The sequence below is a fragment of the Asterias rubens genome, chromosome 5, assembly GCF_902459465.1.
Source record: "Asterias rubens chromosome 5, eAstRub1.3, whole genome shotgun sequence".
In the NCBI taxonomy this organism is placed as follows: domain Eukaryota; kingdom Metazoa; phylum Echinodermata; class Asteroidea; order Forcipulatida; family Asteriidae; genus Asterias; species Asterias rubens.
The window spans coordinates 4,820,593-4,847,531 of record NC_047066.1 but is presented as its reverse complement, the minus strand read 5'-3'; the positions used below and the strand labels follow the sequence as shown (position 1 = coordinate 4,847,531).

The 26,939-nt window shown below is 37.5% G+C and overlaps 4 protein-coding genes across 4 annotated transcripts; 1 reads left to right on the top strand and 3 right to left on the bottom strand.

Annotated features, from left to right (window-relative positions):
* Positions 1-804: 804 nt before the first annotated feature.
* Positions 805-6,886, bottom strand: LOC117290660 (fatty acid-binding protein, adipocyte-like). The gene is made up of 4 exons (XM_033772180.1): positions 6,558-6,886; positions 2,502-2,677; positions 1,886-1,999; positions 805-919 (listed from the first exon to the last, which is right to left on the bottom strand). Exons 1-4 carry the CDS (start codon positions 6,625-6,627, stop codon positions 869-871), a joined length of 411 nt encoding a protein of 136 aa, XP_033628071.1. The 5' UTR covers positions 6,628-6,886; the 3' UTR covers positions 805-868.
* A 4,177-nt stretch (positions 6,887-11,063) lies between these two features.
* On the bottom strand, positions 11,064-17,193 carry LOC117290089 (fatty acid-binding protein, adipocyte-like). The gene is made up of 4 exons (XM_033771337.1): positions 17,120-17,193; positions 13,317-13,495; positions 12,294-12,407; positions 11,064-11,117 (listed from the first exon to the last, which is right to left on the bottom strand). Exons 1-4 carry the CDS (start codon positions 17,187-17,189, stop codon positions 11,064-11,066), a joined length of 417 nt encoding a protein of 138 aa, XP_033627228.1. The 5' UTR covers positions 17,190-17,193.
* Positions 17,194-18,946: 1,753 nt separating this feature from the next.
* LOC117290319 (late histone H2A.2.1-like) lies at positions 18,947-21,219 on the bottom strand. The gene is made up of 3 exons (XM_033771641.1): positions 20,965-21,219; positions 19,886-20,088; positions 18,947-19,245 (listed from the first exon to the last, which is right to left on the bottom strand). Exons 1-3 carry the CDS (start codon positions 21,071-21,073, stop codon positions 19,156-19,158), a joined length of 402 nt encoding a protein of 133 aa, XP_033627532.1. The 5' UTR covers positions 21,074-21,219; the 3' UTR covers positions 18,947-19,155.
* Positions 21,220-23,563: 2,344 nt separating this feature from the next.
* On the top strand, positions 23,564-26,219 carry LOC117290320 (histone H4). The gene is made up of 2 exons (XM_033771642.1): positions 23,564-23,812; positions 25,263-26,219. The coding sequence occupies exons 1-2, from the start codon at positions 23,633-23,635 to the stop codon at positions 25,392-25,394; spliced, it is 312 nt and encodes a 103-aa protein (XP_033627533.1). The 5' UTR covers positions 23,564-23,632; the 3' UTR covers positions 25,395-26,219.
* Positions 26,220-26,939: the final 720 nt, after the last annotated feature.

The following is a 26,939-nucleotide window of genomic DNA, read 5'->3' as shown; positions in this document are numbered from 1 at the left end:
AACTGCAAATCAATAGTTGCTAAGTAAAGTGTGATGTCATAATACAAATCACTATGGTGATACTGAAAATTTGTCTTGCGATTAGTTTTTATTGCTTAGTGAAATCGGCCCCATGTCTCGCGCGAATTCGAACATAGGTGATCCTTTGGAGTGCGTAACTTAGTTTCATTCCCACATAATAACAAAAACAATGGAGTGCAAATGTTCACACAATCCGAGTGTAAAGCGCAAGACCCGACCCCTGAGCAGTGGATTGAGAGAGGCGCAATGGGGAGGGCCAATTTCCTTTGGTCACTGATAGTACACTGATGGAACCCTATAGGTGGTCGGTGTTCAGTCCAAGTAACAGCACTATCCATGGGCAGTCTATAGTCTGGCTCCCTTTGTGTGCTTATACATTTTTTGACGGAACTGGGCCCAATTTCATGGCTCCGCTTACCGCCGAATTCTGCGCGTACGATCACGATTCCCCGCTCATGTGCATGCGCCGAATTTCTGCGCTAGCCTTGTAAGCGTAGAATGCCTAGTAACGTTGAGTACGCACGCGCAGAAGCCCAAATTCGCCGCTAACCAGTGAAATACGCTTGCCGTACCTGCTTCCGTAAGCGCCGATTATGTGCTTACGGTAAGCAGAGCCATGAAATTGGGCCATGGTTTCCTACTGCAAGAATTATCCCAATCTCTCTCCACACACACAGCTCAGCGTGGCCACACCTAGTAGATCACATCACATTGACTCCACATGCTTGGAGATCAGCATACTAAAATATCTACTTTTTTAAGACACAAACTAAGTCTACTTTACCATAAATCATAACCGTTCTGGAATTGAGTATATTTCATGCAAGTTTGTCTTTGTCAAGTGCATTCAGAGCTTCTTGTATAGTCGTTTTGCAACGATGGTTCCTATCGTCATTGTCTGAAACAAGAATAAGACAAAAATTGCAAATTAATTTATTTTTTACAATCCAGCACAGAACTTACATATGCGAAAAAAGGCCATCCGCAAGTTAGTATTTCAATGTCCTTCAATAGAAATGTACATAACAAGCACCTCAGTTCGTCACAACGCTCTTTGATCTCAAAAGAGGGCGCCCCAAATCGTCAACTGGCCAAAACTGTGTTTGAGAACTATTAAAGACAGTGGACACTATTGGTAATTACTCAAAATAATTATTGGCATAAAACCTTTCTTGGTGACGAGTAATGGGGAGAGGTTGATGGTATAAAACATTGTGAGAAACGGCTCCCTCTGAAGTGCCATAGTTTTAGAGAAAGAAGTAATTTTCCACGAATTTGATTTCGAGACCTCAGATTTAGAACTTGAGGTCTCAAAATCAACCATGTAAACGCACACAACTTCGTGTGACAAGGGTGTTTTTTCTTTTATTATTATCTCGCAACTTCAATGACCGATTGAGCTCAAATTTTCACAGGTTTGTTATTGTATGCATATGTTGAGATACACCAACTGTGAAGGCTAGTCTTTGACAATTACCAATAGTGTCCACTGCCTTTAAAGTGTTTTGGCAAAACACTTCTATTGCTAAAACGCAAGTTCACATACTACTTTGAAGTCAGTATCTAAGACTTAGATTGGAATAGATAGAGATAAAATGTTACTGCAGGTGTTTTATTTATTTCGAGGCAGAGTTAGATGATGATTAGATTTTCATTAATTTTCCACATTTAAACAACAAATAGAAATTCGATTTCTACTGGCAAATTGGTAAACTATACAATTGCACAACATACAAAATACGTAGGCATAGAGCTAAACAACGATATGTTAAAAGACAAGCATTAAATGCGAAAACAGCGAACAAAATCTGGAAAAAAAGTCCAGGAGACCTGGAAAATGCTCACAGTTAAAGACTAATCTTACCATGTTTAAATTTCCGTCAGCCAGTATCGATCTTTCGTATGTTGCACTCACTCCATTCCCGTCAGCTGGGGTCTCTAACTGCTTCAGAACGTCGCCCTCTAAACTATACGTATTCTGATGAACACAACAACAAATATTTTGCTTCAAGTCAAACAGAAGAAGCCATTATGTCATTTTGTTGACGGAACACCAACATACCTATTCATTGTTAATAAACAAACCGCGCTGGTTGGCATAGACGTCCGAATGTTAGCAAACAAATTCAGTTAGTAATATGTTAACACTATAACTGTCAGTTAAATAAAATCTCCCATGATTGTTTACCTTGTTTCTAACAAACTCAACGCTACTTTTAAACATTTAATCTGTAATATTGCTACAAACTTTGGCCTTCTGTTTTTGCTTTGCTTTTATGGCTTTCCATAGAATTTTCTAACCTTGAATGGAGAAGATTAACGTTACATTTCAATGGAAAGGTGTCAAAGTGCACAAAGGTCTCCCTTTTTGATGTATGGTGGACACTATAGGATTACACAGTTTACCGAAACCCGTGTTATATAGTTATTGTCAACCTTATTATCTCAAGATGGCTTATTGACAGCGATCTACACTCTACCTTGGTTTTTCTGCCATCCGCAGTAGTAAGCTCAAACTCCTCCCCAAGGTTGAACTCAACTAATACGGTAGTGAAAGAGGTGGCGGTTGTGATCTTGAAGTGTTTACCATCAGCTGTTTCTATGGTTACCTCAGGGATCACGCTAGCACCAACTTTCTGCATCTCTTCACTCACACCTGAGAGAGATAACGAACATTCACAGAGTCATTACAAACAGTATCATAATTAACTTTGGTTTTTACCCATACACCGATGTGTGTTAGCACTGTATACTCAGTACTTTCCCGAGTCCTGTGAAAAAATATCACAGGCATGTTACTCGTGTTAGTCTAGTTGGCAACCTCGGTAGTCTAGTTGGTTAGACACTGCTCTAGAATTGCAAGGGTCGTGGGTTCGAATCCCACCCGAGTAACATGTCTGTGATATTTTTTCACAGGACTCGGGAAAGTACTGAATATACAGTGCTAACACACATCGGTGTATGGGTAAAAACAAAAATTAATATTCTTTATCCCCGATGCAAATTTAACATCTTTTAGTATCATAATTATCCATTATGAAAAAGGAGGTTTGGGTTTTTAGTTCAGACCTGCGCAATTTCACTTTCATTGTTTAATTTCTGTTTTTTTTTACTGCCGCATCGCATTCTTGTTAAGGAATAAATCCGACTGTTTGTTGAAGTCAATTATGGACAGAGTATCTCTACAAGTTCAGTGTATAAGACTAGTGAGCAAGTGTTGTAAATCTAGGCGTCTCGTTAATATTATAAGAGACCGTTGTGTTATCAAATCCCCCTTTTTGAAAGGAATCTGTCTTTCTGAATGTGCAATTACACATAATTACTTAATAATCTGAAGTTGACAACCAGTCCCATTTACCCTGATTTGTCTTTGTAAATGTTACTATGTGTCGGGTTTCCCAGGTAAATCCGACCGCCCGAAATTCTGTACCCCATTAATGGGAAATTAACATGGACTATAAAGAAGGATGATTCAAAAGAGGGCGCTATCAGAAGTAGTTTGTACACAGGTGTAGGGGGGGGGGTCTCCTGCCATAAAGCCCCATCAGTCACATCAAAGGAACATAGGAAATTCTCCAAGTAGACTATAAACCGACTGTCATCAATCACGTATATAAACTTGGAATGCCTTTTTTGACCTTACATTTCTGAGAAATAAATATCTCCCGGCCCAGTGATCTAGTCCTATTCACGTAGGCCTATAATGGTTAAACAAAATAATCCAAACATAAAATAAGCCATACATTTAAACAGATGTACATGTATTTGTAGTTGGTCTCTTACTTTTGTGGATCATTATTTTCTTTTACAAATTTTGTTTCATGTATGATATCATTCCCTTGAAGAATGCCGTAGTTGAGTGTCAATTTACGGCTAGACTGCAAACAAAAAGAACTCTATCCCAATTAGAGACAGACAGTTTGATGGCTAAGGTTACAAAATGTTAAGTGATGACTAAGAATTCCATAATAGGGTTGGGAAATTCACAAGAGCAGGAGGGGGACCTTGTTCCACTTCTGCCCAAGGTGTTGCCACGGTAACCACGTAAAGTAACACTCACTCTGGGACCGAAAGGGGAAATCCCACTGACAATGTTAAGGGATCATCACCGGAAACAAAATGTAAGAAAATGTGATGATGATTAAGACACTGTACAGCCTTGTATCAGACAGGCTAGGTTTGGCATGGCTGGCGACTCGAGGTGGGGAAGTGATATTTTCCTCGAATTTGATTTCGAGGCCTCAGAATTAGATTTTGAGGTCTCGAAACTGAAAGCATACAGCTTCGTGTGGCAAGGGTGTTTTTTCTTTCATTGTTATCTCGCAACTTCGACGACCAATTGAGCTCAATTTTTGCACAGGTTTGTTATTGTATGCATATGCTGAGATACACCAAGTGAGAAGACTGGTCTTTGACAATTACCAATAGTGTCCAGTGTCTTTAAAGCCTATTATGCTGTTGCTTTAATGTTCGAATAATAATTAATTTACAGCATAGCAAATTAAATCGTTGAAGCATTTTATTTTTCTGCATTCTGGTGACAATCACCAATAAATTAATTGAAAATTTTGGGGTTTTGAAGGAACCAAATTAATAGTCTTGTGTTATAAGTGCTTTTAAATACCAACGTTGACAATCACTGTCTTGCCCACATTATTCAGCTGTTGTCTGCGATGCACTTTTCAAGGACGGATGCCTCCTGACTACCGGCAACGTAAATTTGCTTCCTGTGTTGTGAAATGTAACTAATTAACATAATCAGACCAATATTCCTGGATGGCGGGGATATCTTGTGTTAATGATAAGGAATGCGAGACGAACATGTTTTGGCCTGAAATTAATTTAAACAATGTTGTGGACTACGTTGAATTGTGAATTGAGAATGGAACAAACTACCACAGGATATTCGCGACGCACAAACTATTAGTATTTTTAATTCTAGCTATGGATAATGGGTAACATAACATAACATAACAATTAAAATTTGTAAGGCGCAATTCCATCAAGATCATAGCGCACTAGAAAGAAATTAACTTGGAAAAAGGTAACATCATCAGGGGGGCCCACTTCATGTAAATCATTGCTGCTCAGTCACCTGCACGTGGACAATAATGTGGAGATTGTGCAGTAATTAACCAGAACCTTATGTTTGAAGCTTGCATGGTGTGAACGATAAGAATGATATAAATAATAGTATAAACCTGCGGGTATACAGTCCACACTCCCTTTAAAAGAGAATTATCACATGGTTGTTACCTGCAGGTTCACTACTATTTATAGTTTATTCATAATGTTGTGGACTGTTAAGGTGTGAACATTTTATTCTCAGTTGGTGGCAGTTTTTGTTGGTGTTGGTTGTATTTCCATATTTGTCCTGTTTCCTCCCATTTTCTGCCACATCAATGTAGCTCGATAATAACTTTGCTTCACTGGCGTCACTGACGTGTAATTCAATCGTAGACACAGGGTGACCTCACGAAAGCAATATTTTTTTGTATTGACCCAAAAAGTGATAAATAATTAAATTTGATCTGAAAGAGTTATAGGCGTAACAGTGTTTTGAATTTCATGAGTGTCAGTCCCCCCCCCCTTCACCACCGCCGGGAATGTCCACACTGAGACAGAAGATTGTAGGCCCTGCCCCATATCCGTTTCAGTAAAAAAAAAACCGGTGTCGAAATGTCCCAGAATGGGTCAAACCCTTTTTATAACTCCATTGCCAAACTGACGGGAAGTCTATTTAAAGGCAGTGGACACTGTTGGTAATTTTTAGCATAAAACCTTACGTAGTAACGAGTAATAGGGAGAAGTTGGTAGTATAAAACATTGCGAGAAACGGCTTCCTCTGAAGTGACGTAGTTTTCGAGAAAGGAGTGATTTCCACGTATTTGATTTCGAGACCTCAAATTTTAAATTTGAGGTCTCGAAATCAAGCGTATTAAAGCACACAACTTCGTGTAACAAGGGTGTTTTTTCTTTCATTATTAACGACCAATATTGAGCTCAAATTTTCACAGGTTTGATACTTTATGCATATGTTGAGATACACCAAGTGAGAAGACTGGTCTTCGACAATTACCAATAGAGTCCACTGTTTTTAAAATTCGATTAGTTACCAGGCCACAGACTTTATATAGGACCCTGAATTCGGACATAATTTGTTATTTTTTAAAGAATGTTTATAGGCATTTGCAAGTTCTCATAATAGGTCTACTACAGCCAGAGAGAATTATGTCATTATGCATAGTGCCTGGTCCTTCCTCTTTGCATACAGTAATCCATTTGTTATACGCTCGGGAGCACACATCCATGCAATATGTAGGCTGGTAATATGCACACAAATATTAATAGTAAAATCTCCCGGAAAAAAAGAAACGACCGACCGCGGAAGTTAAATGCCACCATACACCTACGCATGTTATGTTGTACAATGCACAACCGAATACAATGTGGTGATCTCATCAAAATGAACAACATAATATATTTGTACACAATAGGTGTGATATAATTATTTCAACAACACACAATCCTCTTACCAAGCGCCTTCATGAACTCGCCCAGGTTGTCACTGCTATCCAGCTTGAACTTGCCGTTAAACTGTGCCATTTTCCCCCACTGTTGTTTAGCTCAGACAGAGGAAGAGGCGGTCTGTGTTGATTGACTTCGCTAGCAAGACTGATTTCCCTTGTAGCTAGCTGCAGACTGCGGTAAAGACTATACGCTGCAGTGTTTCCTGGCGAGTTTATATGCCTCGCCCTAACCGACTTCCACGTGTATGACAGCCTGATTATGAATTTTTCTGAAGCCTAGGTGTCATTAGGTAGATGTGTCGCAGCCTTTGAGTGAAACGCCCTGTGATAACCCCGTCATTGCTTCTTTTAGAAACAAGCGACTGAGGTGCAGAGAGGGTCATGACTCAAACTTATTCGACAGTTGAAATAAAGGAATGTTAAAAGCTCCAAGAAAAATCAGTTCGCGAGTATCGCGGAAGTGTCATATACAAGGAAATTAAAGGGTTCGCTTTCAACAGCTTCCGGGGAAAGGAGGGGGGGGGGGGGTATAACTTGAGAAGGTCTTTAATTTTAAGCTGGATCACATGTAACGCTAGCGTGGTCACTAATTACGATCGATGGTCAATTAATTAACCAATATTTAAATAAATATATAAGTATAAATAAACACATTTAAAAAAAATATATATGTATGATCAAAATGTTGACCTTGAGTATGTGATCTTTCAATTCTTGCATCGAATTTGTTATTACCCATCAGGCAAATAAATTTGCTCTTTGCTTTTTTTGTGGTGAAGCAAAACAGTTCAATCACTCCTCCTCAAATTTGAGTTCATAACGAGTGTGAATATTGAACGGGCCTGTGCGTGCTCTTATAACGATTGCCACATTAATGCAAAATAGAGCGCAATGGTGTTTCATGAAACACGTAAATACACTTTAGAGATCAAGTAAAATCGTTTTGAGCTGCAACATTGCAGTCTTGTTTTACACCCCCCCCCGCCCCCCCCCCCCCTTCAAATTTGAGCCCATAATGAGTGTGACCTGTGCGGGCCATAATGATTGCCCCAAACATGCAATTATAACGCAATGGTGTATCATGAAACAAATACTTGAACATGAATTAGTCTCCAACACCGTTAGATCTTATTTATGCACGAGCCCAAACAAAAGCTCATCGATATTTTGTTTTATAGGAATCAATACAGCTTTAGCATGTGTTTTTACTAGACAGTGATCCACGCGTCAGGTATAGCAATCGTGCATTGTCAGTTGGTCTATATAATATAATCAATCGAGATTCATGTATATTGTAAGTAACATTTCAAAAATCGAGATAATATAATAATTATGTGCGGTATTATTATTTGAAAATCTCAATGTATTGCGAATATTATTTTTCATGTTAACCTATACACAACTAAATAAAAGCCATACATGTATATTATTTTTAAAAAAAATTAATTTTTATTAACAGTATTGTGTTTATGATGTTGGTGGTCTTAACGTGAATCCATTCTAAATTCTGATGCATCGGTCAGTATTTCTTTTGCACACTTTGCTAAAATCAGGTAACCTGTGATACTACAATGGTAACAAAATATCCACAGAGAGCCTTAACGACACTGGACACCTTCGGTAATTGTCATAGACCAGTCTTTTTTACTTGGTGTATCTCAACATATACACAAAATAAAAAACCTGTGAAAATTTAAGCTCAATTGGTTGTCGAAGTTGCGAGATAATAATGAAGAAAAAAAAGTACCCTTGTCACACGAAGTTGTGTGCTTTCAGATGCTTGATTTCGGGACCTCAAAGTCTAATTCTGAGGTCTCAAAAATTCAAGTGAGAAATTGCCCCTTCCTAAAAACTACGTTACATCAGAGCTGTTTCTCACAATGTTTAATACTATCCACATCTCTCCATTGATCGCGACCAAATTTTCTGCTAACAATTATTTTGAGCAATTATCAATAGTATCCAGGGGTGGATTTCACAAAGAGTTAAGACTAGTCTTATCTCGAGTTAGGACGAGTAACTCGTCCTAACTTAGGATTAATCTTAAGGTCTGCATGCTACAGTGCAGGGTTGGGACTCGTCCTAAGTCACAAGATTAATCCTAAGTTAGGAAGAGTTTTGTGAAATCGACAGCTGTGCCTTTAAGTTTCACACAGCAGGCGCGATTTGTACACATCTCAATTGAAGAAAACATTACAAATTCTATATATTTTATACTGGTATTAACGTTTGATATGAAGAAAGGTGATTCATATAGTATTTTTCCCTCCATGATGTAATTAATAATTAGGGTGAGCTGTCAAAGGCAATCTCAGTTACGTCATGTAGCCAGGGTTTAATGGAGTACACCGGTTGTTTCAATCGATTCAAAACATTAAAGGCACTGGACACTATCGGGAATTGCTAAAAAATGATTGTTAGCATAAAAACTTACCTGGGACACGAGCAACGGAGAGATGATAGTATAACACATTGTGAAAGCTCTGAAGTTTACCACAGTTTTTGAGAAAGAGGTAATTTCTCAATCAATATTAAACGACTTCAGGCCATAAGCCTTTCTGGGGGCATTATGAAAGCACTGCATCAGTGCAACAAAGGCGTTTTTCTTTCAGTATTCTCTTGCAGATCGATGACCAATTGAGTCAAAATTTTCCCAGACATGTTATTTTATACATATCTAATTACCAAAGATGACCAGTTGCCTTTATACTTTCACATGTTTGAGAGTTCAGGGAGTTTCGAACATCGTTATACCATGCACATTGTGTGCAAATTGTGAACATTATGTGTTGTTTTACTCTTTATACCAAAATGTTATGCACACCCTCGCGAACATTATTGTAGTAAGTCATCATTCTGAGTTTCAAAACCTACTCAATTTGTGATATTTTCTTAATAATCACATTTCATTTTCACAGAACATGCATGGCAATCACACTATAGTCTTCAAACAATCCCTTTAATGTCATGATATGCGGTCACGCATCGCAGCCGCGACCTAATTAATTATTCACGTTATCATCTGTGACGAGATATTCATAGACCAATATGCAAATTATCAGACCCATATATGGGTCCGATAATTTGCATATATGCCGTGTATCCTGTAGATTGCATTTAACTACAGGATACTGTGACGTAATACTTTCCCGTGTGAAAAAAACTACGACGATATTGTACTATTAACAGCAGGGAATGCTTTGGGTAATTGTCAAAGACCAGGGCCCAATTTCATAGAGCTGCTAAGCACAAACATGCCTAGCATGATATTTCTTCCTTGATAAAAACAGGATTGCCAACCAAATTTCCGAGTGACTTTCAGTCTAAGCAAATACCAGTAACAAGGGATGTGCAACAAATATAAATTTGTTTGGTAATCTTGTTTTTATCAAGGAAGAAATTTCATGAAGAAAATTTCTTTGCTTAGCAGCTCTATGAAATTGGGCACTGTCCTCACTAGTGATTATAGCGATCCTGTGTGAAAGCTTCCAGTTAAAGTAATTACACTACATTAATCAAATCTTGAATTCTTACACATGTCTTATTTATTGTAAAATGCAATATTGTGTAACTATGGCGATTCGGATACCAAGTCCATACCATTAGAGGGGAATTTCAAGCATATTAATCCGTAGGCAAATAATATAGGTTTTCTCGGTCAAACTCGGCAAATGAGCAGTCAATTTAATTTTCATGCGTTCGAATTAAAGCTGTTTTGCTTTTTCAGTTGTTACTGTGTTTCAAATTCAGAACTAGGCCATTCAATTTCGTTTTGGGTCGAGTCAAATTCCTTCAGCACTCTGTTCAATTTAGCGTAGCGTTATTCTTTTTCGTGACACACACGCCTCAAGAAGCGTCTGCGAATTTGAATGCTGCTTTGATGAATTGTTAAATTGAATGATTATTTTGTTAATTCGAATGGCGCAATATTACATTTGACTAATCCCAAAACGAAATCGAATGACCCTTTTGAGTAGCATTCGATTTTGAGCGAAATAGAATAGCTTGGTGGCTAAATTGGCTGCTCTTTTTCTGAAATTGACCGAGAAAACCTATAGTTGTGTCTCCTCTGATTTCTGTACGCACTTTCTATTGAAACCGATTGATCAGGCGCAGAGTACCAATCGGTCACCAATTTGTGTTGAATCATGATCATCTTATGGAAAAGGTTTGCAGTAACACTATGTAATGACTTCCTGTGCTGCAGTTTTTAGTCGTCATTTATCGTGTCAGATCATCGTCCCCATGTGTAATTTTGTAAATTAAACAGCCAAGGTAATTTGTTCATAAATTAAAAAAGTTTGTTTGTTCTGTTTTTCTTCTAAAGGCACTTCATTGCAAGACTTAGCTTATATGCATTATGCCTCTAAACAAAATTGTTTTTGTTCACATTTTGTTATGTACTGTTATGTACAAGTAGATAATAAATGCTTTATTCAACTTAACACCGAATCCGTGTATGGCAGTGGGGTCATCAGTCGGGAATAACATGCGTCCGTTGATTTGAACGGTCTAAATCGTTCGCTGGTAAACCCGCACACTCACAACATTGTTGACTTTACACGTCTGTTATATGAGAGAAAAAACAGGATACAGTCATAATGAAAGTTTTTGTTATACATTGCCAATTCCTCCCTTTGTTTTCAAACACTTACTAAGGGAATCAATGTGTGGTGAAAAGGTTTTCAAATAGTGGTTTAATCCCAACGAGGCCTGGTTCTTGATAATTTTACCGAGACGAAGTCGAGGTAAATTATCAAGAACCAGGCCTCGGCGGGTTTAAACCACTAGTTGAAAACCGATTCAACACACTTTGATTCTCACTCATAAATACCGTTTCGGTCAAAAACATCAACACTTTTTGGTCAAAAAGTAAAATAAATGCATAAATTATAATTGTTCAATGGTTTCTTTCAACACAACATCTCTCCAGCTTTAAAATGGTAAAGCCCTCCGCTGCCCTCGGGTAAACAACTCCTTATAAGGGAATGCTGTGCGCGTCGCGCGTATCGCGTGATGTGGCACAATTGTTTCAGCCGTTGCTCTCGACCAATAGGAATGAAGAAACTGTCTTATAAGAACAGGTGCAAGCTCGCGTGTCACGCCCATGTTTCAACACTTTTAACTGGTCATAAACAAAGGTTTATACACACCCACGTGACGCGCTCTCCACCAATAGGAATAGCGAAACTGTCCTGAGGTATTTATTAATACATCATTAAGTTCAGGAGACCAAGCTGCATCGACATGATTATTATCAAAAAACAAGTGTCTGAACATTTTATCAATATGATACCAATGCAGTTGATCTCAAACCAGTATATCGAGGTTCGTGAACTATATTTGTTTTTTGGATAAATTAATAATATGGTGTAAAAATTGTGTTGTACAAGGTGGTGGGCTATTATAAGCATTATTTAGGATCAACAAGCGACATTTCGTGGTTCATAACATAATGTGATGCATTCGTCCTCCACTTTCTCCTGAAGAAAATCAGAACATACTGATCGAAACGTCGAGAACCACCCCCAACTCATAAAGAGATTGTGTCCATTATGTCGTATGGAGCATATCTAGTTCTATAGTTTAGTTCTTAAATCATTTTCTTCATTTCAAACGGTCTGAAATAACAAACACCTCAACAATTGTTGAACCACTCTGGCTTAATTACTAACTTTAAAACGTTATTTGTTGGAGAGAGTTTTGCAAATAATCTCAATTGATTAACGTTTGTAAACTCACCATGACCAAGTTGTTGTCTTCATCTATTTCACGAATAAAAGTGCAGATTTTCTCGTCCGTGTTCACGGGTAAATCTGTCTGAATTAACCGGTCATCATCTAGCATTACACAACTCTAAAACAAGAAGTAAAAAATAGGCCTATAAAACGAATTTGAAGTGTCGATTTAGAATCTTTTTCATTACAATTCCTGTGTTGCTGAATTGGGATAAAATAGAATTTCAGAATCTGACACTATGGTGGCGCTATTCTGATTTGATGGAAGGTAATTACTGGATCGTGTACGTTTTGTTAATCATACTTTGTAACCGTCTCAGTTCGTTGCTGCAACCATGATATGACGTGTACTGATTGAGTAAAAAGCCCGATTGTCCTGTGTACGAATGCGGTTTGGAAGACTCGGCACGGCCAACTATAATTTCCACATAACAGTTTGGGCGTAATCATGGAGGTAGAATCCTTACACACACAACACAAAACTGTTTAATGTGGTAATTCGTATTTCCCAAGATCGTCTGTAGTTTTTTCTTAATTTAAAGTATTATGTTCGATGCCTTTAGGAAAATCAGTACCCAGAGATTATGTCCCCATTGTGGGAAATTAACATGGGCAGAAGGAGGATTATTCTAAAGAGGGCGCTGTCAGAAAAAGTTCTCAGCATAGACCTTTTCGCAAATACCGTTGCGCAAGCGCAGACTGTTGAATGATGTGCATCGTGAGATAGATATGGATCAAATTTGATCACCAGCTAGACCACAATGCACCTAATTCCAAGCTTTACGCGCGCGCCCCAGTATTTGCAAAAAGGTCTATTGGGGGGGGGGGGGGGGGGGGGGGGAGGGGGGAGGGGGAGGGGGGAAGGGGGTACACACACACAATCCGGAGGACAGAATCTTCTACTACACCGGTATAGTTTTGGGTGTTGTTTTTTTAACTCAAAGTCTTTGACTACAAGTCTTGTTTTGAGTCCACTCATTTATTTTGTCACAGTCACTTTTACCGATGTCTTGACTATAATACTTGCCTTAACCATTCTGCCATCTATCGTCTTGTTGTCAAACACCTTCCCAATATCAAACTCAAGATCGTACTTTTTGAAGGCAGTTGCCGATTGCTTGATCTTGAAGTGGTTGCCATTGGTTACGGAGATTGCCAGAGTTGGTTTCGTGTAGCTGCCGATATGACGTAGCAAGGGATTCACGCCTGTTTTGAAAGTATGGCTCTATTGATTAATATTTTAGTTTTTGAAAGTTAAAGGATTACATTTTCTCTTTTGATTTTTGTGTTTGTTGGATTTGAAAGTTTGTCTGTCCAAGTGCTCTTGGACATAATAGTGTTAACTTTCACAACGAAAAGCCATACCGTTATCGCTAGTATGTCCGGTCACTCTTGACTGTTACCTTGACGCTGCGCCCTACGCCGAAAGGGTATACACACTTTTTACAATTCACTCTTATGCCTTGCCTGTGGTGTGTCATGTCTCAGCTTTAAAAAGTTAAGTTTTTGTTAACGAACAGCCCGATACAGGCCTCGTATACCTACCCCCTCCCCCCACCCACCCCTGCCGCCACCCTTCTCATTGTGACATTGGAGGAAATGACATTAATTATTTGCGGGCAATTGCTCTTTTCCTCATCAAGCTTAACTTGTGTATTCAGTAGCCACATAGCTGTTGGTCTCTATTAGAAGAATTCTGGATGATGTTACCTTTCATTCATGCACTTTATCAAGGTCATCTTTCTATTTCCAGAAGCCATAGTTTCCCCCATACCCGTCTGGGTGGGTTTATTTACAGGCCCTTTAGAGACGATGGTTGCGTGCGTTCGGTATCTTACACAACTATTAAAGACACTGCCGTCGATTTCACATAACTCTTCCTAACTTAAGACTAATCTTAGGACTAAGGACGAGTCCCAACCCTGCACTGACTGTAGCATGCAGACCTTAAGATTAATCCTAACTTAGGACGAGTAGATCGTCCTAACTCGAGATAAGACGAGTCCTAACTCTTTGTGAATTCGACCCTGGACACTATGCTTGATTTCGAGACCTCAAATTCTAAATCTGAGGTCTCGAAATCAAATTCGTGGAGAATTTCTCGAAAACTACATTACTTCAGAAGGTGCCGTTTCTCACAATGTTTTATACCATCAACCTCTCCCCTTTACTCGTAATCAAGAAAGGTTTTATGATAATTATTATTTTGAGTAATTACCAATAGTGTCCACTGCCTTTAAGAGTAACCTTTGGTAATTGTCAAAGACAGTATTCCCACTTGATGTATCCATTACCTCCATGGTGTGATCCCAACATAGAACGATAACAAATCTGTAAAAATTTTGGTTCAATTGTTCATAAATATGACATAAAACACCCTTGTTGCACACATTTTATGCGCTTTAAGGTGTCAAAAAGGCTTCAGGATAGTCTTTTAATAATTGAGTGAGAAATAACCTCTTCGTCAAAACTATTTTACTTCAGAGGGAGCCATTTCTCACCGAATGTTTTATACTATTAATAGCGTTCCATTGCTCGTTACCAAGTACGTTTTTATGCTAACAATTATTTTGAGTATAGTTACCAATAGTGTCCAGTGCCTTTAAGGAACAGAGGAGTGAACATTACTGAACTTTGTATTTACACGCAAACAAAATTCACAGCAAATGCAAACATTAATATTGGAGAACATTTGAATAGGTGCATTCTTGTGCAGTGTCGGAGCGCTAATGTTGTGTTTACCATGCTACGTTAATTACCAAACAAAAGACATTTAGTGGGTGCAAAGTACCATGTGTTAATAAATGACACTGGCTTTCCGGTGGTCTGAATGTGCTTTGTGCTTCTGTTTGTCACTGGTGCTCGTTTAGGTACTAATGATGCTATTAAAGCCATTGTACACTTTCGGTACAGAAAAAAATTAAAAGTTCACCGATTTACAAATTACTTACATGGTTTACAGAAGGTAATGGTGAAAGACTTCTCTTGAAATACTATTCCTTGAAATGCTTTACTTTTTGAGAAAACATTAAAACAATATCAATTCTCGATATCGAGAGTTACGGATTTATTTTAAACACATGATACGGCGAAACGTGCGGAAACAAGGGTGGGTTTTCCCCGTTATTTTCTCCCGACTCCGATGACCGATTGAGCATAAATTTTCACAGGTTTGTTACTTTATATATAGAAGTTTTTATACACGAAGTGTGGGCCTTGGGCAATACTGTTTACCGAAAGTTACCAATGGCTTTAAGAGACCGAAGTACGTTTTGTAATTTAACAATATTAAACGTTATGAGAAAATATAATTAGCTTTTGCAAACTGCTTACCAACCAACATGGCCCATGGTATCAATGCAAACATGACGTTTTGACCTTAGCAGAGTCTTCCTCGAAGGCTTAACAACAATACAACAAACATGAACTACTGTTTTGTTGTCATTGAGCCGTCGAAAAAGACTCTGCTATGGTCGAAACATCAGACCGTTAATTGTTTTTTTTTTCAATTAAGTATTATGACGTTTTGGTAATTCTTTGGGGTTGCGTTTTATTGAGGATTGACTATTATTTACCAAATTAAACCATGGTAATCGAATTGGATTAGATACCTTGATTTTGTACTTTTACTCACTGATATGTTTTCTGAATCAAAGATAAATGTTTTTCTAAAATGAAAAACTGTAACTGTACGCTTGTTAATTTAACAATTAGATATTATGACGTTTTGGTAGTAAACGTTCTGATGTTGTGTTTTGTTGAGGTAATTAACCTTTTATCAAACAATTTAAACCAGTAATAGAATTAGCCTTTTTGAGGTATGGCGGACACTAATAGGGGTGCACTGTTTGGTTTGGGTGTATACCGACAAATTTACCCAAACCTAATACTCTATAGTCTCATATGAATGTGTTCACCATATCCCAAAATGGCTTATTGAATTGGATGCCTTGATTGTGAATACCTATTGCTCAATGGTTGCAATTAATTTGTTTTCTGACACCAAGGGCAAGGTTTTAAAAAACGATCCTGTTATAAATTATGCGTTATCAAACCACCGGATACTGTTGGCCTACAATATTGACCGTGCTGTGGATTATACAAGATTATATAATCTTAAAAGATAGAATCCATTTTAATAATTAATCCAACGCTAAGCATCGCAAATTGAAATACTATTGAAAACAAAGGGGTTTTGTTTTTTTAAATCGTCTCTTGTAAAATGTCTTTGACCCCATTTTGGGTTGTATACTGTAAAATAACTAAGCTGTAGTTTTGCGTATACAGTAAAATAAATCATTACGACTTTACTTGTAAAAAAAAAATCGGTTTAAAAAGTGCATGATTACTTATACCCCCAATACACACAAAAGGGATGTGTCAAATAATCACCTTAACTTACTTAAAGGCACGACCTTTGGTAATTGTCAGTCCAGTATAATATTCACTTGGTGTATCTCAACATATGCATAAAATAACAAACCTGTGAAAATTTCAACTCAATTGGTCGTCAAAGTTTCGAGAGAATACTGGAAGAAAAACACCCTTGTTGAACAAGTTGTGTGTTGTCAGAAGTTTAATATAAAGGCTTCAGGTCTAAACTTTGGAGTGAACAATTACCTCTTTTCAAGCAAGTTTTTATGCTATCAATTATTTTAAATAAATACCAATAGTGTCCATTGTGACATCGTCAACAACCACTGTCCGAGTCCACGAGGCCATCGCATCAGCCACTGGTGAAATTTTCTCAGCTCAGCTTTTACAAAATGACATCCGTTCATAACTACACTGATGCTTTGGGTTCATAATAGGGCAGCTTTAAACACTCACCCAGAGTAGAGAGAAAATCGTCGAAGTTCTCACTCGATTTCAGTTTGTAGTGTCCCTCAAAATGCGCCATAACAACGGCCCCTTAGACCCGACGGTCTACGAAGCACCATGCTCATACTCCGGGTAGATTCAAAATGAAGCAGACAAAACTTAATCAATCCTCCTTATAGAACGGATGCATAGTTTCCATGGTACGACAACGGATGAGGGAGGAATGAATACCCTAGACAGAGAAATGATTTATATTGCAGGTGTTTTTATTTCGGGATGAGTTAATATTCAACCATTTATGACTACTAGACACTCGAGTTAGGTAGCAACACTACGTTTAATGACCGGCTATTAGCCGTTGTTTGGCGGACTTGCTTGAAGCACCTACCGGGGGTGGGGGGGGGGGGGGGGGGTCAATTGGCTGATGCACGGCTTGGTGTTTCGGGAATCAATGATCATTTTTCAGTGGTCGTATAATCTGTATTTTGTGTTGACAATTGATGTAGATTTCGTGATGTATTTTTTCCATTGGTGCACGGAAATCAAAATAGAAAAAGAAATTTGCCGGAAGACGATCAGAGCATATCTGATCGAAACGTTGAGTCGTTAACCAACATTCTCAAAAAGAGATTTTCACATGGTGTTATCGCAAAGCTTTCTTAGTAATGCTTCCACCATGCAACGTTTCAAAATCTATATAGAAAATAGGATTAACAAATTGTCGATAAAGCGTATCAAAGGCGAATATATGTTTTCATTTTAAATGGGTTTTATTAAATGGACCTTTTATTTAACAAGAAATATATACCTACATCGCTTGTAAGTCCTATGAGGTATTTTCAGATCCACAAAGGGGATGCTTTCGTCTGTATAAGGACCAACCCCCCTGTGTACATCTATAGGCTAGAAACATTCTTCGCACACTCTTGTACAAATGTACCACCCCCCCCCCCCCCCCCCCCCAACAAAAAAAAGAAAAAATTATCAGGGTCCAATTTCATTAGCAGAAAATATTGCTTAAAGACACTGGACACTATTGGTATTTGTCAAAGACCAGTCTTCTCACTTAGTGTATCTCGACATATGCATAAAATAACAAACCTGTGAAAATTTGAGCTCAATCTTGGTCGTCGAGGTGGCGAGATAACAATGAAAGAAAAAACAACCCCGTCACACGAAGTTGTGTGCGTTTAGATGGTGGATTTCGAGACCTCAAATTCTTACTCCGAGGTCTCGAAATCAAATTCGTGGAAAATTCTTCTTTCTCGAAAACTATGTCACTTCAGAGGGAGCCGTTTCCCACAATGTTTTATACTATCAACCTCTCCCCATTACTGGTCACCAAGTAAAGTTTTATGCTAATAATTTTTTCAGATTTTAAGTTAATATTTGTTTTGAGTAATTATCAAACGTGTACCTTAATTCCCTTTAATAGTTCTTTACTGAAGTCGAAAAAGAGCAGTTGTTAGAACTCGATAACCCACATTTTATTTTAACAGTCTTTTAAGTCGTTTATTTACCATAAACATTAATGTGAGGAAACCTCTAAGCAAAACAAAATGTGAAACGAAACGATTTTTTTTTTAAAGAAACGTTTTATTTTAACATGATTATAAAAACAATCTCAACATTTAAAGACACTGGGAAAGGCATTTTTACAACATTTATTTACACAAGATAAGATAACTAAATAAACACATTTTCTAATTCCTGAATTAAATAGATTTAATGGTGTTGCGCTAACTTGAGGAAACGATTTTGTGTTAACAATTTCAGACATTTTTCTTTTCAAATTTTGTCATCCAACGAGCCCAACTATTATGTAGGCCTACAGTTTTGTTTTTACCTTTACAGAAAATGGTCTTCTTAAATTAAATATTTTCAAACAGTTTCACAGGAATTTACTGCAACAGTGCACGATCAACCATGTTTGAAAACTCGATTCTGGATTCAGACTTTTAGTTTTTTAGTGAGCAGACTGCCCAAAGATTTTGAAAAGCCAATTTTTATGAACAAAATAATTACTATGTCTAGAATTAAATCATTCAAAACTCCACGCTTTGGCTTGGTGGTCCCTTGCTCTTGCCGGTCTTCTTGGGCAGCAAAACGGACTGGATGTTAGGCATAACACCTCCCTGTAAAAATAAAATATAAAAAAAAACATTTTAGAGTTTTCATTTTTAAAAGAAATTTAGCCAGACCGTACAACTCTACAGTAAAGATATATAAAGAATTAGATTAAAACATTTTTTTTGCATATGGATCTGAAGCCAATTAATTCTTGTAAACATTCTTTTTTGGTTTGAAAAGAGCCAATGGCTGCAGTTTTGGTGAAGTGAGAATACAAGTTTTGAAAAATTTTAATTGAGAGAGACGTAAAAACAAAAATGGAACAAATTTATTTAAAACAAATTTCCAAATGTTTCTCTGTGAAGTGACAAAACAAGTTTTGAAAAAGTTTGAAATGAAAGAGACGCACAACAAAAATGGTACAAATTTATTTGAAAACAATGTCAATTATGTTTCTTTTGTGCAGGGAGTACTTGAAAATCTTTTGGAGATTTGTTTTTTGAAAAGTTTCCTTAGCTTTCCACCACTTTTTCATTCGTTACGAAATAAAAAATAGTATCTATCATTTACTCAAACAAGAAATTCCTTTCTTTGTAAATAACAATATAAATAAATGAGTGTAAAATTGGTGGCAGGATACGGAAAGTTTTGTTTAACTTTTTTATTTAAAGAAATGAAATCTTAAGAAATAAGATGTCAACAAACCTGAGCAATAGTGACATGGCTGAGCAGCTTATTCAGTTCCTCGTCGTTGCGGATTGCGAGCTGGACGTGGCGCGGGATAATGCGAGATTTCTTGTTGTCACGTGCAGCATTTCCCGCCAACTCGAGAATCTCAGCGGTGAGGTATTCCAAAATGGCCGCCATGTAGACTGCCGCACCGGTACCAATGCGACCGCAGTACTGTCCTGAATGTGTAGCGAAAGAATTAGTAAAATAATTGAGCTATGGTCAGGTTAGGGAAAGATTTCTGTATCCAACACTAATATTCACCCATTTCTGCCAAAAGGAGAATCACATTGGAGTAGATTTGATACTTTTTTTAAGTATACGAATGAAAAATTGGTGACAGGATACGAACATTCATTTTCAAAATCGATTGTAGAATCAAGTACCGTTATACAAGACACATAATAAAACTCGTGGGAAGTTGTGTTGACTTATTGTGACCCAAAACTAAATCATATCTGAGCAAGATTACTATATTCGAGTCATGATGATTTGAAAAGTCTGTCTGAATAGTCACATTTCCTAAACTGGAAAATTTAAAAGCATGTTTGAGAAAAAATATGAAAGAATGTGGCGTTGAGATAAAACATTTAAATTTTTGTTGAGTAAAAGAGGAGCTCCAATGTCAATTTAAGTTTTGGGATGCACGAATTTTCAAATAAATAGAGTCCTATAAAATTGTGGGAAAGACGGCCTAAACCAGTTTAACAAGTTTGGTTGAAACTATATACAATTGCATTAGAGTACTATTCAGCTAAACACTGCGTTTACTTTTTTTGTTCAGGTCAATGGTTTACAAGAACATCCAAGAATTGGGGGAATATAACCAATACCACAAGTTGGATGGAAATTCTTCACTTTTAAACTGCAGTTCCATTCGAGTATCGTTAGCCAACAACAGCAAAATTCTTCACTTTGAAACTGCAGTTAAAATTTATAAACAATGCAATATTTTTATTTTTTGTTTGTTTGCAGGTCACCGTTTACAAGAACACATTCAATAATTGGGGAGAGATCTAAGATGAAGTTCAAAGACATTCAAGATATACACGTACCTTTCTTGAGAAACCTGTGGATGCGAGCAACAGGGAACTGCAGACCGGCCCGAGAGCTACGGGAAACACTCTTCACATTCTTCTTGGCGCCTTTACCACGTCCAGACATAATGTATAACTGGAATTCAAGACTGGTGGAAAATGTACACAAAAATCACCCAACAATCTCCTTCTTCAAGTGGTGGTGCTAACTGCAGCTTTCTGTGTGCGGATGGCCGTATAGAGGTGGTGGAATTAGCAGCGAAGAAGGCGTCAAGATGGCATACAATGATCACATACGAAGAAAATGTGAGTTTTTATTAGCGGTTTCTGCTGGTTCCATTTTGTTCATTGGGGTTGCATTAACGGCGTAATGTCTTTGATTTACCATTAGGGCTTTTAAATTTTGAAATCATAGCAGAAAAACATGTTATGACTATGTCAACTTTAATTAATGTATTTATTAAATTTCGGTTTTAAAGTGTTTTGGGAGAATATTAAAAATTCACACTGTAGACATTTCCGGAAGTCTCACCTATAGGGAAAGTGTTCCCTTCCAGCCTTGCTTAAATCACCACACCACGTGGTTGTTTCAATTGAAAGAATGCGTTTAAATTCCCCGCTGTTCGACTGTTGTGAAGGAGACTTTGAATACATTGGGGGCAATAATGGAAACAGAATAGAGCTGAATGTTTCTTTGTCAATTAGAGTATGGACCCTGTGTTTAAGGCTCTTCGTATCAGTAGACGACAACTGAGGGCAGGGAGTTCTCGTTTTCAATGGGTTGTTGATGACCAACAATCAATGGGATGGATGGGGTAATAAGCAATATGAACACCAAATATTTTAGGCGAACACAAAGGGGAGGAGTTACAAAAACATGTTATTATTTATTTCGTCTTATTTAATATTTATGTCGTCTTACCCAGGGTAACCCCATCAGTTTTCCATCAACTGTTCTCCTCTCGGGTCCCTTCTAACGCCACATGACCCCCGTTGTCTGTTCTCGAAGGATTGTTACAATATCATTTTAATAAGTTTTTGCCCTTTGTTTTATACATGGCTTTTGTTTTTGCCAAAGTTATTTAGAGAGTAAAATCCAACCTTTTTTTTCTGAGAGGACAACAACAAATTGCTTGTTGCGGATATGATTTGTTCGTCTGGCTAAAGTAGTGATAGATTTAATTAAAATTCAAAACTGATTCATAAACATAATCTGCTGTGGGGTCAACAGCAAATTAACAGACAATTAACAGACAATTAACAGACAAATTACTCAGAGTCATGCAATTTCATGAAAAACAAATCTTAGGTCATGTCTTTTTTTCCCCTGAAACATAACAAGTCAACCTGGGTTGTGTTTTGGTTCCGGTGTCGCATGCAATTATGTCCTCTATGCAATACTACCCAGAGGACATTATTGCATATGCAATAATGTCCTCCGGACGGTTTTGCGTATGCAATCGTGTCCGCCAGTACGCTGCTGCATAGAGCAATTGTGTCCGCCCGGACACATTCGCATATGCAGTTGTGTCCGCCCCGTGCAAAACCGTCCTTGCAGTAAATTAAACGCCCTTGGTCAAGGAACACGTTCACCATTTTTTTACAAGCTGATATAAGTGCATGTTATGAATAAAATGGGAAATGTTCGGCCGTTGGGTATTCGCTGCAATCGTATACGTAGGTTCAGTGCATGCGCGCACACACATGTACATGTATAGTCATGTACATGTCCACCGGACGGTTTTTGCATAGCCCCAGGCACGATTGCATATGCAAACGTGTCCGGAGCGGACAGTATTGCATGGCGGACACAATTGCATCTGACACCGGCTGGAAATTTAATTATCCGTCCATTCTTTGAAAAGGTAAATTCTGCCCCAGCCTTGTTGTTCCCCCTTCGAACTCTGGTCTAGTCCCAGTCTAGTCTACAACTGAGTGAGCAGAAAATAATTGAACGTCTGTTTCCTCTAAATGAAACCTTTCTTTCTCGTCACTGAAACCATTTTCGTTGTCATTTTTCTATATTTAAACCCCTCCTCCATCCCATACTCTGTTCAAATCATCCAGTAAAACGCGCGAAAAATGAGGTGCACTGAAATCAGTGGAAGTTTTACTATCTCGCAAATCTAAAATGGGTATTAAATCAGGTTAATTCTCGTACAAATTGTATTTTTCCCTTCACTTAAACCATTTTCTTAGTAATTTGGTTATTTATTCAAAATCCATATTCCACCCCTACCCCATCCTCAACACGGTCATCTAGTAAAAACGCGCCAAATGTGTGCCCTGAAATCAGTGGCGAAATTTTAGGAGGGAAAACGGTTCACAAATCTAAAACGGGTTCCTCACTGAAACTACTTGTTTTTCTTAGTCATTCTGTTATTTTGATAATATTCTCTCTCCACCCCCCCCCCCCCAAAATTCATCCAATAAAATCGCACGGAAAATGGGGCGCACTAAAATCCACGGCGAAGGAGGGAAAACGGTTCACAAATCTCGAGTAAGCAAATCAGGTGACCGTAATGTTGTTCAATACCGCCAAATGTTTCTCTAGAACACGTCCGCATCAGAGGTACTTAAACCCAGCAGCGTCTTTTCACAACCCCCACTGTTTGAATAATACTCCAGTCTGGACGCACAGGGTGCTTTCGTTTCATAGAATAAGAAAACCTCGTCATCGACAAGAATGTCAGGCCGGGGTAAAGGAGGCAAGGGCCTGGGGAAGGGCGGTGCCAAGAGACATCGTAAGGTTCTCAGAGATAACATCCAAGGAATCACCAAGCCAGCAATCAGGAGGCTCGCCCGCCGAGGTGGGGTCAAGCGAATCTCTGGACTCATTTATGAGGAAACACGGGGTGTGCTCAAGGCAAGTAAAAGGAACACTCTGCGTTGTCCGTTATATTGAAAAAAAAGGCTGCAAGTCACACAAGCAAGTTAGTTTATTTTAAGTATGGATACTAGATCGCATTATTGGTCAAACAGAATTGAACAAACTGGAAAGGTTTTTGAAATAAAATTACACCAGACTACCTCTATCAGAAATTCATAAAGGTCACAGTTGTGTACGATTATTCAAATAGGGTTATTTATTGTTCCTAGAGTTAAAGGGATACAGTAGCCTACTAGACATTGTATACTGGAATACTGTTGTATTTATTCGTTTGTTTAATCATGGAGGAAGGATTTTTTAAGGTTCAAGACGGAAATGAGATTGGATTTTTTTAAATTGGCTTTTAATCAGTGTCAATTTTATGTGTTTCCTCTGTATGCTTGATTATAATTCCGTATAACAACAACCTCTGGACAATGACCTCGAAGTATCTTGGCTTTATTTCAAAGACAGTGGACACTATTGGTAATTGTCAAAGACCAGTCTTCTCACTTGGTGTATCTCAACATTATGCATAAAATAACAAACCTGTGAAAATTTGAGCTCAATCGGTCATCGAACTTGCAAGATAACAATAAAAGAAAGGAAAAAAACGGAACACCCCTGTCACACGAAGTTGTGTGCGTTTAGAATCTAAATTAGATGCTTGATTTCGAGACTTCAAATTCTAAATCTGAGGTCTCTAAATCAAATTAGTGGAAAATTACTTCTTTCTCGAAAACTATGGCACTTCAGAGGGAGCCGTTCATCACACTGTTTTATACCATCAGCCTCTACCCATTACTCGTCACCAAGAAAGGTTTTATGCTAATAATTATTTTGAGTAATTACCAACAGTGTCCACTGCCTTTAATATGAGTTTCAAAACCTACAATTGAACTAGTTTCATTTGAATTGATCTGTGTACATTTCCTTTAGTTGCCTATATTTTTTGACAAGATAAAACATAAGTTACTAAGTAAAAGCCACATTTTAAAATGTTTTAACAAGATTTTTCTGTAGATGTTGGGGTGCCCGCTGGTAAAATAGTGGGATTCGAATTGCCTCTAGCTACCGGGCAATCTCGGTGGTATAGTTGGTATGACACTGCTCTAGAATTGTATGGGTCGTTGGTTCGAATCCCACTGGAGTAAAATGCCCGTGACTTGGTTCACAGAACTTGGAAACGTATACAGTGCCTGCACACATCGGTGAAAGAGTAAAATACTAATTTTCTAGTTTGTCAGTTTTTTAGTGTTGGTGATAATTATGTGTTCATAGTTTAGTTCATCAAAAAGTTTGGTTTTGCTAAATATTTAACTCAATGCAACCGTTCATGAAGTTTTTATTCTGGTACAGATGGTTATTTGGGGTACTATTATTTATAAAATATTTATCCCCTAAAAATAGTAATTTATATTATCCTTTCTCTCCATTATTTTCTCAGGTGTTCCTTGAGAATGTAATCCGCGATGCAGTGACGTACTGTGAACATGCCAAACGGAAAACAGTCACTGCCATGGACGTGGTGTACGCCCTCAAGCGGCAAGGACGCACATTGTATGGATTTGGTGGATAGTCATCAGGAGAGATGGTCGCTGGACGATCGAGAAAAACATTCAAAGAAAAACTTTATAACCGACAGAATGAAGACTCCAAAAGTTGAGAGACTCCAAAAGATAAGAAGACTTCAAAAACTAAGACTCCAAAAATTGAGAGACTCAAGTTGACTGGTCAATAATGACACTGTAATGTAAGAAAAGAAAAAAAAACACGGGTGCCAGTACACCATTTTAATGAGCTGAGCTGTACTGTTAATTAAAGAAAAAACTATTTGAATTGAAATGTGATTAACTTTTTTTGAAAAAGTAACTGCACTCCGTACATACAAAATAAAATTAGTGTTTGCAAGAACTAGATTCCAACAAAATGACTCAAAAAATTAGGATTCCCAAAAATTAAGAGACCCAATTGACTGGTAGATAATGACATTATAGCGTACAAAAAAGGAAAGAGTGTTAGTGCAACATTTAAATCAGCTGATTCGTACGGTTAATCAAAAAAGAAAACTGCTTGAATTAAAAATGAGATTTTTTGAAAAAAATATCTGCCAACTGTACATACAGACTAGATTTCGTGTTTGCAATTGTACCTTTAAACTGAAAAGTAAAGTCGACTTTAGAACCTTCAACTCCGCTTACGACTAGTAAAAATCAAGAGAATAAAAAAAAGGGGGACAAAAAAAAGGGATGATGATTAAGAATGAATTTATTTTGTTTAAGTTGAGAGAAAGATTTAAGTGTTTAAGCCAGTTTGATTATATGATTTTCTTTTTGTTGATTTGAGAAAAATTTAAATTAGTTTTACAAGTTGTTAATAAAAGTTATGTTCATGTCGAATTTAATTATGTTTCTGCTTGTCCTTATTGACTGAAGTTTTTTAAGGGGAAGGGGACATTATATTTGTTTAATCTAGGGGAATTTGAAATATCAGGAATCGATCATGGCATTTATAATCTTGAGGGAAGCATGAATGTTGTTACTGATCTAATCCTGAAACGAACAAGAAATTATTCATTCTGGATTTTCGTAAAAGTAATCAAGTCATTTCTTAAGCCTCTTAAAATAAGTAATTTTATAGATTCATAGAAATTTATAAGCTTGTGATCGAGGCACTGCAAAATCAAATAGTAAATATCGAATTGTTTTACTTTAAAAACTAAACAATGAATGTTAGGGTCCAATTCTGCTGCCAACGTTTCAATGAAGACCAACCCTGATGCACTAAGTATTTAGTGTGGAAGAAGTACTAGGGTTTGTTGTCTTTCAGTTGGACCCTTTCAACAAAATGACTGTGAAGACGATTCGAAGTGGCAATAAATTTACAAAATAATAACTTGTTATTTGTGTCTCCAAAATCTGCCCTTGACTTCTATTGATATAAAACAACTTTAAATATCGAAGTGTCCGTCAAGTCATAAACTGTATTTCGTTTTCTCACTTACCCTATGAGCACTTGTTTTGAAAACAAATTTTGATGTCAAAGGTTTATAGCATAACTGCCATGGTTAGTTCACCGGTATGTCACTTGCATAACACAATTTTTTATTTTTTTTTACCACTAA